This window comes from Miscanthus floridulus, chromosome 19, assembly GCF_019320115.1.
Source record: "Miscanthus floridulus cultivar M001 chromosome 19, ASM1932011v1, whole genome shotgun sequence".
Taxonomy (NCBI): domain Eukaryota; kingdom Viridiplantae; phylum Streptophyta; class Magnoliopsida; order Poales; family Poaceae; genus Miscanthus; species Miscanthus floridulus.
In genome coordinates this window covers 92,122,452-92,135,497 of record NC_089598.1, presented here as the reverse complement: position 1 = coordinate 92,135,497, position 13,046 = coordinate 92,122,452, and the positions used below count along the sequence as shown (strand labels likewise).

Below are 13,046 nucleotides of genomic sequence, written 5' to 3'. Positions count from 1 at the left end.
ACTACAACTGCAACCTTTTTCTTCAGCTTCAGCACGAGATGGTTCAAAACACTACTACAGGATTGATTAACCGCGACGGTGTCCCGGAGGCCTCCGTGGCGGGCTCAATTTTTTTCCGCCGCGGTAAATCCCATGATTTACCGTGGCGGACATTTTTTATTTATCGCGGCAGGCACTTTTGCCCGCCGCGCTAAATCGATTTTCCGTGGCGGGCGTCTTAAGACGCCCGCCAGGGAAAATAGGTATTTTTCGTGGCGGGCGTCTTAAGACGTCCGCCACGGTAAATCGATTTACCGTGGCGGGCACAGTATAAGGCCCGCCACGGTAAATTCGGCCCAGCTCAGAGCCCAGGTGAAAGCCCATATATGTTTTCCTACCGGGCTAGTATATAAAGCAGACTTAGGTCATCTCCACTCCGACTCCCACTCTGCTCCCTCCACTCACCCACCGCACTCGCCCGACTCCCTTCACTCTCCAGACGGCGGCGCTCCTCTCCCCTCTCCCTCCACTGTCCAGACGGCGGCGGGCCTCCACCTCTCCCTCCACCGATGGCGCCTCCCCCACTCCCCTCCCCTCCCCTCCCTCACAAAGCAGACGGCGGCGCGGCGGCTCTCCCGGCGGCGCCTCCACCAGATCCAGCTCCACCAGAGCGGCGGCGCGGCGGCGGCCATTCCCCATCCTCTGCGTCGCGCCTCCCCCAACTCAGGTAGGTTGCCCTTGCTCCTCATCTCCCTCTCTTCCACTCCCTCACTCTCTCCCCTGTATATGCATGTAGGTCCGGTCCAAGAGCGCCACCGCCTTCCCTTGGGCCGCCCAGATCCGGTGCAAGGATATCCCGGCCACCACGGCGGCTGGTCCAGGCGGGTCCGCAAGCTCTGGCGGCGCGAGGAGGCGGAGGCCGGCGAGATCCATACGCACGAGGACGACGACCGCGAGCGGGTCTGCGAGCTCCATCGGCACGAGGAGGCGGAGGCCGGCGAGATCCACACACAAGGACGACGATAGCGAGCGTGTCCGCAGCAGATCCGATGCACCTGGCAGCGGGCTCGATTGGGCCTGGCGATGGGCTCAATTGGGCTCGCTAGGGTTTTTTTTTGTTTTTTTCCAAACCATTAACCGCGGCTGGCATCCTAACCTGCCCGCCACGGTTAATCGATTAACCGTGGCGGGCAAGTTGGCCCGCTGCGGTAAAGCCATGATTTCCCGTGGCCTTTGAACCACGGCGGACAGCTTTGTCCGCCGCGGAAAACCGATTTCGCCCCCTGCGTAAAATCATTACAGTAGTAGTGAAAATACGAATGGGTTTGGTTTGGTTTTCATTCAGTCCTACTCAGCGACGTTTCGTTTGAATGACTGGATTCATTTTCCATGCGGCAAGTATAGTAAACCTGATGCGCTCGAGCCAGATGCAGCGCTGGAGCCGGAGCCTGAGCCTGAGCCTGACCCGGAGTTAGACATTGAGTTTGATCCACTACCTGATGCGCTGAATGAGCCAGCGCCAGAGTTTGCACTCGACTCGGAGCCGGAGTTAGAGCTGGAGCTGCTGCTCGCTCCACCAGATGAACCCGAACCTGAAGAGACCAGAGAAAACCCAATCAGAAAAATGCTAGCTACACTATGAAGTCTGATTGTCTGAACAATCACGTCCTTCTACGAAACATTATTAACCTGATGAGGAGCCGTAGGACATCCCGGCAGAGCCAGATGACGTGCCTGATCCTGGTACGGCCAAAAGCCTGTGCCGCGTCATGTATGGTGGCATGGCACGGGACTAACATGACGACGACCGAAAAGGCTGACGGTTGACGTGACAGGGCCTGCCGCGCCACCCATCTTGGCGCGGCAGTGCCGCGCCACGGTGAATGGCGCGGCAGGGCCAGATAAATATCGTGAGCGAGCCCGCCCGCCCACCCGCCGCCGTCAGCGTGCCCAGACGGCCGCCCGCCCCGCCCACGCCGTGGCCGCCCACTCCCGCCGTGCAGCACCCGCGCCGGCCGCGCCACGAACTCCGGCGCGTGAGGCCGCCCGCTCCTATCAAGGTACCTCCCTCTCGATTTCATGCTATTTTGATTATTATTGATTTAGGATAATTAGTGATTTAGGATAGTTAGGGTTTTATGATAGTTAGTGATTTAGTATAGTTAGTGATTTAGGATAGTTAGGTTAGTGAATTTGTTTGTAATTTAGGTAGGTAGTTTTTAGGTTTGAGGTCGTGTGTTGTAGTATAGTTAGAATTTTGGGTTTAGTGATTGATTATGTATTTATTATTTAGTTTATAGTTAGTTATTTAGTTAGGGATTTTGGGTATAGATACTAGTTTTTAAATGTCGGTACTTACTAGTGCGTGATACGTCGATTTTGATGACTTGATGAAGTTTCGTCAAATGCTTATATTCATAGTGAAGTTGTTTAATATGTCTATTAATGTTACTTTGAATATATACATGTGCTTTCATATTGTGTTCGTATTGCATAACAAGTAGTTCAAATTTTGCAATGCTACATAATGTTAATTTGAATTTTATTAATTTGAATACTCTAACCCTTTGTTTATCAATTTGTAACAGGATGGCTCCTCCCACGCAGCACCCGTTGTACCCCATTCTTGAGGTGGAGTACGACGACCAGCACCAAGCACACATCTTGAGTGACAACGACGCAGAGGTGGCCTTGCCTCCTTTGAGGCCCCGCACGCACACCAGGGGCGTACCAGTGGGACGAGTGTTATGCGCCGTACATATGGCGTGCCAGCTTCCTCGAGCTTGTCCGTGTTGTCAACTACGGTCTTCTGCTCATTGACCCAGCACTACTTACTGTAGCTGTAGACATATGCGAGTGTCTTATTTATACGTAAACATTCTTGTAACAAATTTAAGGCCACTAATAGTCGTTCTATTCTTATAACAGGTGGAGGTCTGAGACCCACACGTTCCACCTACCTTGTGACGAGATGACCTTGACCATGCAGGACGTGAAGGCTATTTTTGGCCTTCAGTTGGGGGGACTTCCAGTAACAGGGATAGTTGACAACGATCACTGGAGGGAGCTGGTAGCTCAGTTTACTGGCTTTCTCCCATCGGACGACGAGGCTTCCAAAAAAATAAGTGAGAAATTCAAGCCTATTTAATACTTGCATTGCTTTCATGCAGCCATCGGGTCTCATTTTCTTTGGTCAATTTCAGGAAAAGTTCCGGTGTTTTATCATCCTGGATCACAGAACGCTTTGATTACTTGCACCCACAGGTTGAGAAGGCTTAGATCGACAGGTTCGCTCGAGTGTGGCTCTGGCACTTTCTTGGTGCTTTCCTCTTTCTAGACGCCTCGAGCAACACCGTCAGCTAGATCTTCCTTGACATACTACGCCAGCCGTGGGAGAACATAGCGGCGTACAGCTGGGGCAGCGCAGTCCTGGCATGGACATATCGACAGCTATGCGTTGCCTATCGTCACACCTCAGGGTATGCAAACCTTGGGGGTTGCTCGTACCTACTCCAGGTTTGGTGTTGGGAACGATGGCCCGTTGGGAGGCCCCTTAATACTGGTTTACCAGTAAGTACTTCGGTTCATTATATTCTTCGATATGGTTAGATATGATGAGTTTATTAATGACTAATTCATTATTGTGTTCAATGCAGTAATGGAATGGGTAGGATACACTCCCTACAGCTCTATATATCTTGACGGAAGCAGAGTTAGTTAGAGGGAATGCGAGGCGCAAGTACAGGGAGTACACGGACGGTCTCGACGTCCTGATACAGCACCAGGTTATGCTCTCTTTACTATCGTACATGTGTCTTGTTCGATGTACACTATATCACAACCTAACTCAATTACAAAATATTCAAGTGCATTGGTGTCCTTGGGATGCTCCAGAGCTCCAGTACTATCTTAGTCCTATCACTAGAGACGAGTTAGACGAGTATCGCTACAACGTCCCTCTTATTTTCTTCCACGTGGTCGAGATTCACTTGCCCATCAGGGTCTGCAAACAGTTTAGAAGAATGACAGGCTATCCACCACTACTTTACTCCACCGACCAAGGATTATAAGGGTGCGCTATCGATTAATAATAAAGCTACAATTCAGAGGTGTGTGCAGTACAACCAACATCGTTTTGTTGCAGGTATGACCGTAAGAAGATGTACAAGATCAAGGATTGGCGCGTGACACACAACACACACATCCACTTATGGGAGAACAGGGAATGGCAGCCGGTCCATGTGGGTCCTCCACACGACCAGTACACCTTCGACGAGTACCTGCGGTGGCTTCACAGGTCTACGAGGACACATATCAAGCCCCCGTACACTGAGGAGGCGATTGACGAGGACTTAGAGGAAGATGTGATCGAAGATGTGTACGACGTTGCCACTAGAGAGGACACACAACTACAGAGAGCCCCGCTTCAAAGATACGTGGTAAGTTCCTTGAATGGTACAATTTGTTATCTATTTGGTATTAAGTATGTATACTAAAACTGTCTAACCTTGTTTCTGTACCCAGGCGACACAATTGTCGAGGATGTCCAACAAAGCAGCGTTCTGGCTTCACGAGTCTAGAGGGCAGGGGTCAGGCGTTCTCGAGGCTTTTATGGAGGTAAACATAAACTTGTTCGTCCGAAAATGTTTCGTTAGCGTATATGCATTTGGGAAATGCAATAACTTTAACGTCTATTTATGCAGAAGGTGAAGAAGAGCTGCAGGAAGCTAGCTCAGAAGCTGAGCTGCATGGACACTCCTTATGAGGAACCGTCACTATCCACGCGGTCGAGTGGCACGTCTTCAGCCTCTTTGAGGACACCAGCTGGCTTTTCTCAGTCGGTGATAGGTGCCACTTCCGCGGTGCGTACACCACCACATCATAGCGCTGGGAAGGACCCTGCAACCGAGGACGACGATGACGACGACCTCCCGGGCTTCCGCAGACAGCACGACCAGTGGGATGATTGGCCGTAGGACGAGATCGGCATGTCTCCGCTAGGTGGTGCCCCGCTTGGTACCCAAGGAGCCTCACAGGTACTAACAAAGGTAGTTTCTTTAAATACGTAGGCTCTAAGAACTAACGATCATAAAGAATTATAAGTAATCGTGTATATCATATACTTGCAGGGTACGAGCCATACGCACTGGCGACGTGACCACACCGACGTTGGCTACACTCCCAATGTGTTGCCAACAAATCCGAAGAGACAGAGACGTCCGAGGGATCCTTACACTCCTGGGTCTTAGTTTGTTAGGTCGAATCAATATTGGCGTCCAAAATTTATAGGCTTAGTTGGTTATGTTATATCGAACTTATGTCAAACCAATGAAAATGTTGTGTGGCAGCCTGTCAACTTGCGTACGGACTTCATTTATTTGCTTCATATTTGTTTCAATGCGTCGCGGCAACACTGTCGGCGGGATTAAGTAGCAACTAGTTCGGGAAGCGGCAGTCCCAGAGTATCTCGACGCCAGGTTCCATGGTCACGTCGCTGCCGATCCTACAATATAGGACCAAAAAGCCAAAAAAATAAGTTTCCTAAAAAACTATTCGGTCGTGAAAAAGATTTAACAAAAGACAAAAACAAATTCACTATTGGTTTTACGTCAAGCAATACCTAGAATAACTCCCACTATTGGCGTAGAAAATTCCGATTATACGGTCCAGGTACAGCCGCACCATGCGCCGTGGTGCGACACTGCCGCGCCAAGATGGGTGGCGTGGCAGGCCCTGCCACGTCAACCATCAGCATTTCTGGTCATCGCCACGTCAGCCTCCTGCCGCGCCACCATGCATAGCACGACACGGACTTTTGGCCGCCATGGCAATAGGCGTGGCCAAAAGTGTTAGTTAAAAAAAAAGACAATATTAGATTTAAAATTAGTTTTCAAAAAATATTAAAATTAAAAAAAATCGCCAGAACCGCTGCCTGAGTTCGCCGATGAGCCAGATCCACCGAATGATCCCGAGTACGAGCCACCAACACCGTCTGAACCGGACCTAGGCCCTGACCCACAACTTGAACACCCACCACTTGGCCCAACATTAGGCCCACCACTGAACCCAGTCGATCCACCTAACCCAATTCCTGAGCCCAAACCCATACCAACACCGGATGAACGGTACGAGCCTCCATTCGACCCAGAGCCCAAGCCCGTGCTAGAACCAGAGCCACCAGAACCGGTGTTACAATCTGACCGGATTTGCACCAACTCCAACACCGACACCGACGTTGATCGATGTGCCTAAGCCCACAGACCCCGAGCCCAAACTAGACCCTGAGCCTAAGCACGATGAAGTGCCCGATCCACAACCAGATGCTGAGCCCGCATTCCCAGCTCCCTAGGTAGAGCCTGAGCCATAACCATACCCAGAGCTCGTGCCGGACCCGTGCCCAGATGCGGTATATGAACCACCATTTGGTCCGGACCAGGCACCGTAACCCGATCCCTGGCCCGAGCTAGATGCTGACCCAGAGCCACCTAGCCCAAGATCAAGCCCAATGCCGCGACCTCCACCGGCACCAATGGCCAGGCCCAGGTTGCTTCTCACTGGCCTGGCCTTCGCAACGCCTACTGAGACTAGCAGCACAATAACAAGAACAGTAAGAGCAAGAGCTCCGTTGGCCGCCATTGCTGGTCAGTGATCACTGATCAAGCTTGTGCTTTGTGATGGCTGGCTTATGGTATGTTGTTCAGGGAGTGGTCTAGATTTATAGCCGCAGTTTTTGAATAGTGTACTTGCTGCACATGATGCTTACTGTAAAAGGTGGCTTGGTTCCTGCACAGGCGCATGTGAAGGTGACCTAATGTTTTGGAGCTTCGCCATTGGCAGTTCGTCTTGTCCTAGGAAGTGACGAGAGACTTGTCTCAATCAGTGGTCGCCATTGCAAATTTCCTTCCGCTAGAGAGTTCTCAATACTGGGTAGAACTTTCTAGATTGAGCATGCCTCATGTGAAGGCTTTGGTGTCCAAAGTATACTTTGGTTTGTGGCTTGTTTCTAACTAGTAATCGTCATGGGGAAATCAGGTAAGAAGTCAGAAAGGTTCCTTCAATCTGCAACCTTATTCAGACAGTGATGAGAAAACTTCCTGATTCTAATACAACAAAAAGGATGTTTACTGACACAATGGAGTTCGTCAAATTACTGCAAACACGTGGAATTTAGTTACTGAACATGTATTATGTATCTGGTTTGAAGAATTCCTAAACGAGCAAAAAGGTTGCAACTGAGCTGAAAAAAACATTCAATGCTACGGATATCATATTCTGAACTTAACAGGCAGTAGTATGACGAGAAAATGCGCTAACCATTGTTGTTTTGGGGAAAAAGAATACAGAAAATACAAGAAGTTAAAAAGGCAAAAAGAATACAAAGATCTTGAAGCGTGCCAAGTGCACCGCACGGAATCCAAGTGATTGGTGTCGTATTATTGGATGCTGACGTGGAGTCCTTGATCACCACTGATGCAATTAAGGCATAAGACTTGGAGCCTAATTTTTGTCTTCAGAGCCACCTACAGAATCAACGTACAATTCTACACAGCCACTAGCAGAATATTTTGCTTCATTATACAGTAGAAGACAGTCGAGCTGAATCAGACTCTTTTCTGAACAAAATGATATTCCAAACAATTCAGTTAGGATGAGTCATGGCAGTCAATCATGGAAGCTCTCCAAGCCCAGGTAAGAAAAACTTACACGTAGGACTAGCTAATTCTAAGGTCGAATAATTTCATCGGTAATCTGAGATATCGAATGTACTCTCAATTTGGTCTCATTGACGTTCGGTTCTCCCTGCACAAAGTCTGATTGTATAAATAAGTAGTACTACAACAAATTCAGAATCTACAGTTACAAAACATACCTCTTGTTTGATTTTCTTCCCAATTGTCATTTGAGCACCTTGGTATTCAATTGCATAAGCCTTGGTTTTGCAGAAAGGGCAGCTGCGTTGTTAGCTAAGGACCCAAGAATTGAGATGAAAAACACTGAACAAGACAACAGTTTCATCTACAATATGTATCATTAATTCATTGTGTCTCTACTTAAGGTCACATGTCTAATACTTCAATCAAACTGAACATTTTTCAGGACTAGTGCCATGCAATTGTGAAGTGTTGATCATCTCTGAAAATCTAGGTTCAGCAGAAGAAGTTTCTTGCGCGTCGATTGGAAACCTATAATGTACTACGGTGTACATATCAGATGTCAAGCCAACTGTTCAAATAAAAAGTCGCAAAATAGGATACTGGACAACTTTAGAAGTCTTGGATGGCATCAGCTGTAAGAAGCATTCTGCAGGCAGAAGCAACATGAAACAATTCAGTGGCTAGAAGCTTTAATAAGGATATAGCATTCATTAGGCATGGGGGAAACTGAAGGAGCAAAGTCTTTGTACACAAAACCAAATAGCAACAGGACAATATAATCAATACAGTAAAAGCAAATGCCTAATATACTAAAACTGCACATGGTCAAGGAAAAGCACAATTACTAATGTTCTCGACCTGAATCCTCCTCTTGGGTTCTTAGCTATTTTACATGATCATAGTGACTTCTGTAGCTGATGGAAAACACCTCCACAGATGAACTGAAGTAAATTACGGACATGTGGCAGTGTCACATATAAAGAAAAAAAAGGTTGACAAGAGCTGGTGCTGTTTTTCCTTTTCTTGAAACGAAAGATATGGCAGGGCTGGTGCTCTTTACTACTATAAGTTGTTTTGTGCAATGTCACTATTGTTAGAAAAAAAATGAATCCAAATATATAGGACGCTGCTTGCTTCCAAAATCGAAAAGTTAGTAACCCAACAAATACACACCACCTATCAGTATTGTGGTATCGCTGAAGCCTGAAAGAAAAGGCATTGAGAAGATGGAAACTCACCAGTGCAGATCCCTTTGCCGCAGCACTTGGATGTATTCAGACTCGGGTAGAACTGCATGAACAGCAAAGAAAAATAAACTATTAAGAAAAAGTGTCACTCGCGCACAGCTACTAAAAAAAGAGGTGCCAATTATCTGCTACAGGGTGCAATTCTGGAGGAACGAGTGATCGATCATACAAAGAAGCAAATGGGACACTCCTCGGTTAGGCCGCCACCGGCGTCCTCGGCCGGGTCAAAGCAGGGCGCGAGGTCGCCACTGCGGATGAGACGACGCAGGCGGCCGGCGTCAAGGTCGGGCAGCTCGCGGACGAGGCGGCGCGGCCGCGTGAGGTGCTCCTCCACCGCCGGCAGCCGCCGCCGACGGAGCTGCACCCCGGACACAACGTTGCCCATGCCTAGGTGCGCGCGCTTGCAGAGGAAGCCGCGGCAGGAGAGCAGAGGACAGGTTTATAGCCTCGCGGCAGCTGCAGTTCTGCATGAGCAAGCATGATCGGTGCAGGTGTGGAAGGAGATGAGGATCATGGAGCGTGGGTGGCTGCGCTTTTTGAGCTGAGGAGGCAAAGGAGAAATGGAGCGAGGGAAGCAAGGCATCGTTTGCCACCGTGTGTGTGCCGTAGTGCCGTTGCTGTCCAGAGCTGATGAGAGTACATGTCGACAAAAACAAAGAAAAGTGTACGAGTCTACCAGAGGAAAAAGAAGAAACCACCACACCAAAAAATTTCCGTTGCCGGGACTCGAACCCGGGTCTCTCGGGTGAGAGCCGAGTATCCTAACCAGCTAGACTACAACGGAAGCTTGCTCCAGGCGTATACATAATTTTATTTAAATTTAAGAATTCAAATATTAAACTTGTTCCGTCCATCTTCGGCTTATATTGCATTAGTTCAAAGATCTGACAGTCGAAGGAATAAGATAAATCATTAGGTAGAATGATTTGACAATTTGAAATATTTGCTGCTATGGGCCCATGAGGATACTGCTGCTTTGAAACTACTGATAAAGAAATGGAAGACTTTCCGGTTCTGATGATAGATTGGGCTTTCCTACAATCCTACCTAGTCATACAAAAGGGTCCACTGCTGTCTTTTTCTCAGCATTAACTTCGACGCCCCGTTCACGTGCCCTTAAACCCGACTTGATCCACTTCTTTTTTCATCCGGAACAGTATTTTCCTCCAGCATTCCTCCAAACCATCCAAATTCCTCCAGAATTCCTCCGAGCCATTGGCCTGTTCGCTCGGAGGAATTCTGGAGGAATTTGGATGGTTTGGAGGAATGCTGGAGGAATCTGTGAGAGAAAAATACTATTCCGGATGAAAAAAGAAGCGGATCAAGCCGGGTTTAAGGGCACGTGATATCTGGAGCTCATTTCATATTGGGATCCCTTTCATATTCAATACAACATATAAGAAGCAAGAAGGGGATAAGCTTCTACTATTACTATGATATAACATTACTAAGCACACTTGAGTCACTGACTACCCAATACCTTCCAGAAAATGCTCTTTCCTCCTCTGAACTTTTCTAGTTATACTTCAGCTGAAGGTTAACTTTCCACCATTTTCAGAAGACAACGTTGCTTCTGAACTGATAGAAGTGCCTACCCAAACAGAGTGGTCACCCAAAAACAAGAACAAACTTCACATACTGAACTTAATTTTTTAACTCTTGGCACAGGTCATTTTCCAAATCATAGCACTAAAATCAGTTGAAAGCAATATCTTCTTTGATCATTAGTTCCTCTCAATGTGATCAGTAGAGTACAAACTAAAGGATATGAAGTAATGAATGTTTGTGAACACAATTGTGATATCTCAGAAATCGAACAGAGCTTGCTCAGCAAGCAGTTGTTTCTAGGCCAAGAACATCAATCCATCATCATTTTGGTCATTAAACTTTCTCTATTCAATAAAAAGTGTTCCAGAACAATTATGCTTGTAGCAGTATACTAACTCGAGTACTCGACCCACAGATTATTCAGGCAACACAACACATAACAAGCCTCTTCTATGTGGGTTAACTTATAACTGACAACCGTATGATCTGATATTCAACCACCATAGAAACACTACAAATCTTGATACCAACTTTTGGAAATAGCAATGGAGAACAAACCAGCACCACTGGCATGTCATGGCTCTACTTCTTGTTCGAGATGACATTCTCGTAGTACCATTTGTAGGTTTCGACGAGGCCTTCCTTGAGGGCGATCTTGGGCTTCCACCCCATCCCCTGTATCTTGGAGCTATCCATGAGCTTCCTGGGTGTGCCGTCCGGCTTGCTGGAGTCCCACACCAGGTTCCCCTGGAAGCCGACCACCTCCTTGACTAGCTCGGCAAGCTCCTTGATGGTGACCTCACTCCCACTTCCCACATTGACATGCTCCAGGCCGGAGTACTGATCCATCAAGAAGATGACGCCGTCGGCGAGGTCATCGACGTGCAGGAACTCGCGCAGCGGCGAGCCTGATCCCCAGACGACGACCTCGGGGGCGTTGGTGGCCTTGGCCTCGTGGAAGCGACGGATGAGCGCGGGCAGGACGTGCGAGTTCTCGGGGTGGAAGTTGTCGTGCGGGCCGTAGAGGTTGGTGGGCATGGCGGAGACGGCGTCCAGGCCGTGCTGGATGCGGTAGGCCTGGCACATCTTGATGCCGGCGATCTTGGCGACGGCGTACCACTCGTTGGTGGGCTCGAGCGGGCCGGAGAGGAGCGCGCCCTCCGTGATGGGCTGCGGCGCGAACTTTGGGTAGATGCAGGAGGAGCCGAGGAAGAGGAGCTTGCGGACGGAGCCGCAGCGCAGCGCGGCGTCGACGACGTTGGTCTGGATCTGGAGGTTGGCGGCGATGAAGTCGGCGGGGTAGGTGGAGTTGGCGTGGATGCCGCCGACCTTGGCGGCCGCGAGGACCACGTAGCGCGGGCGCTCGGCGGCGAAGAAGGCCTCGACGTCGGCCTGGCGGGTGAGGTCGAGCTCGGCGTGGGTGCGGACGACGACGGAGGTGAAGCCGAGCGAGAGGAGGCGGCGCACGATGGCGGACCCGACGAGGCCCCGGTGACCGGCGACGAAGACCTTGGCGTCCTTGTCGGCGAGGAAGGACGGGTGCGGATCTGCGAGGCGAGGAGAGGGGGTCGGAGGTAAGCCCAGCACGGGAGATCGAGCTTGCGGAGGGTGAGAGAGAGGGCGGGATTTACCTGCGGCAGTGACGGTGCCCATGTCGCCGGAGGGTGCGGAGGGAGCGGCGGCCGGAGATGGTCGGATACGGATGAGACTCGCGGTCGCTGGACGGGGGAATTGGGATTTTGGAGGGCCGTTATTAAGATGGGTTCGTGGGCCGGGTTACGTACATCGAACTGCTCGAGAGTCCACCACAGCTCAGAGCTGTGGACCTTTTTACTTTTCCCCCCTTAAGCAACTGTTATCTTTTTTTCAAGTTTCGTGCATTCGCAGTCTCCAGTAGGCAGAGTGCGGTGTTTGTAGCTAATCCAGACACGTTAGAGAAACTTCAGCTGTTTTTTTATAATTAATTTGCTAAACCATTAAATTTTGTAAAACACCGCATGATAGAGCTTTTTATAAGGGCATGGTCGCTTGAACTTATCAGCCGGCTTATCAGCTAGAATCTATAGTATTTTTCTCTCACAACAAAACAGCTTCAGTCGACTTTAATACCAGCTGAATAGGCCCTTCAGTGCTCCAATTCTCTTGAGTTTCAACTAGATACTGAGACAAGTGAACATCCCGTCGTGCGACTACTACAAGAGAAGAGAGAAGAGATCAGATCAGGAAGTAGTTGTGTGAGGAAGCTAGTACTCTGTCCGTCCCGTTTTCTCGAAGAGTTAAATCTTTTGAAGTCCAATCAAATATATATAGTATTTAAGATTTATAATAAATATCACTAGTTGAGTATTAAGTAGATTTTATAATAAATTTATATGGAATTATAAATTTGATGCTATTGTTTATATTTCAAGTTAAATTTGTATTCAAGAAACGATACGTACGTTCATTTATTTTGTGACGAGGGAGTACCCAGTTACAGGAGGGCACGTGAGGCCGCGCGGGATCCAAAGAACGAGATGGGAAGCGTGCACGTTGCTACTTGCACGCGCGTTCCTTCCTCGTCAACAAATATGGCTCTCCATGCGGGCCTAAATCAGTGCGTGCACAAGCCCATCTG

At 48.8% G+C, this 13,046-nt stretch overlaps 2 protein-coding genes and 1 non-coding gene across 5 annotated transcripts; all 3 read right to left on the bottom strand.

Moving 5' to 3' along the window:
* Positions 1–7,204: 7,204 nt before the first annotated feature.
* On the bottom strand, positions 7,205–9,474 carry LOC136529770 (E3 ubiquitin-protein ligase GW2-like). 3 transcript variants are annotated; one of them, XR_010777410.1, is made up of 6 exons: positions 9,051–9,474; positions 8,873–8,924; positions 8,235–8,280; positions 7,850–7,931; positions 7,684–7,790; positions 7,205–7,592 (listed from the first exon to the last, which is right to left on the bottom strand). XR_010777410.1 is itself a non-coding variant. In XM_066522840.1 (6 exons), exons 1-5 carry the CDS (start codon positions 9,264–9,266, stop codon positions 7,702–7,704), a joined length of 474 nt encoding a protein of 157 aa, XP_066378937.1. In that variant the 5' UTR covers positions 9,267–9,474; the 3' UTR covers positions 7,205–7,592; positions 7,684–7,701. The 3 variants fall into 3 exon arrangements, 2 of the variants coding, with proteins under 2 accessions (XP_066378937.1, XP_066378938.1); XM_066522840.1 differs by having other exon boundaries at positions 7,684–7,779; XM_066522841.1 differs by having other exon boundaries at positions 7,205–7,790.
* Positions 9,475–9,592: 118 nt separating this feature from the next.
* Positions 9,593–9,665, bottom strand: TRNAE-CUC (transfer RNA glutamic acid (anticodon CUC)). Its single transcript has one exon. It is a non-coding gene; the product is annotated as a tRNA-Glu (tRNA).
* Positions 9,666–10,816: 1,151 nt separating this feature from the next.
* On the bottom strand, positions 10,817–12,192 carry LOC136528012 (probable GDP-L-fucose synthase 1). The gene is made up of 2 exons (XM_066520902.1): positions 12,061–12,192; positions 10,817–11,976 (listed from the first exon to the last, which is right to left on the bottom strand). The coding sequence occupies exons 1-2, from the start codon at positions 12,080–12,082 to the stop codon at positions 11,012–11,014; spliced, it is 987 nt and encodes a 328-aa protein (XP_066376999.1). The 5' UTR covers positions 12,083–12,192; the 3' UTR covers positions 10,817–11,011.
* Between the last annotated feature and the right edge of the window lie 854 nt (positions 12,193–13,046).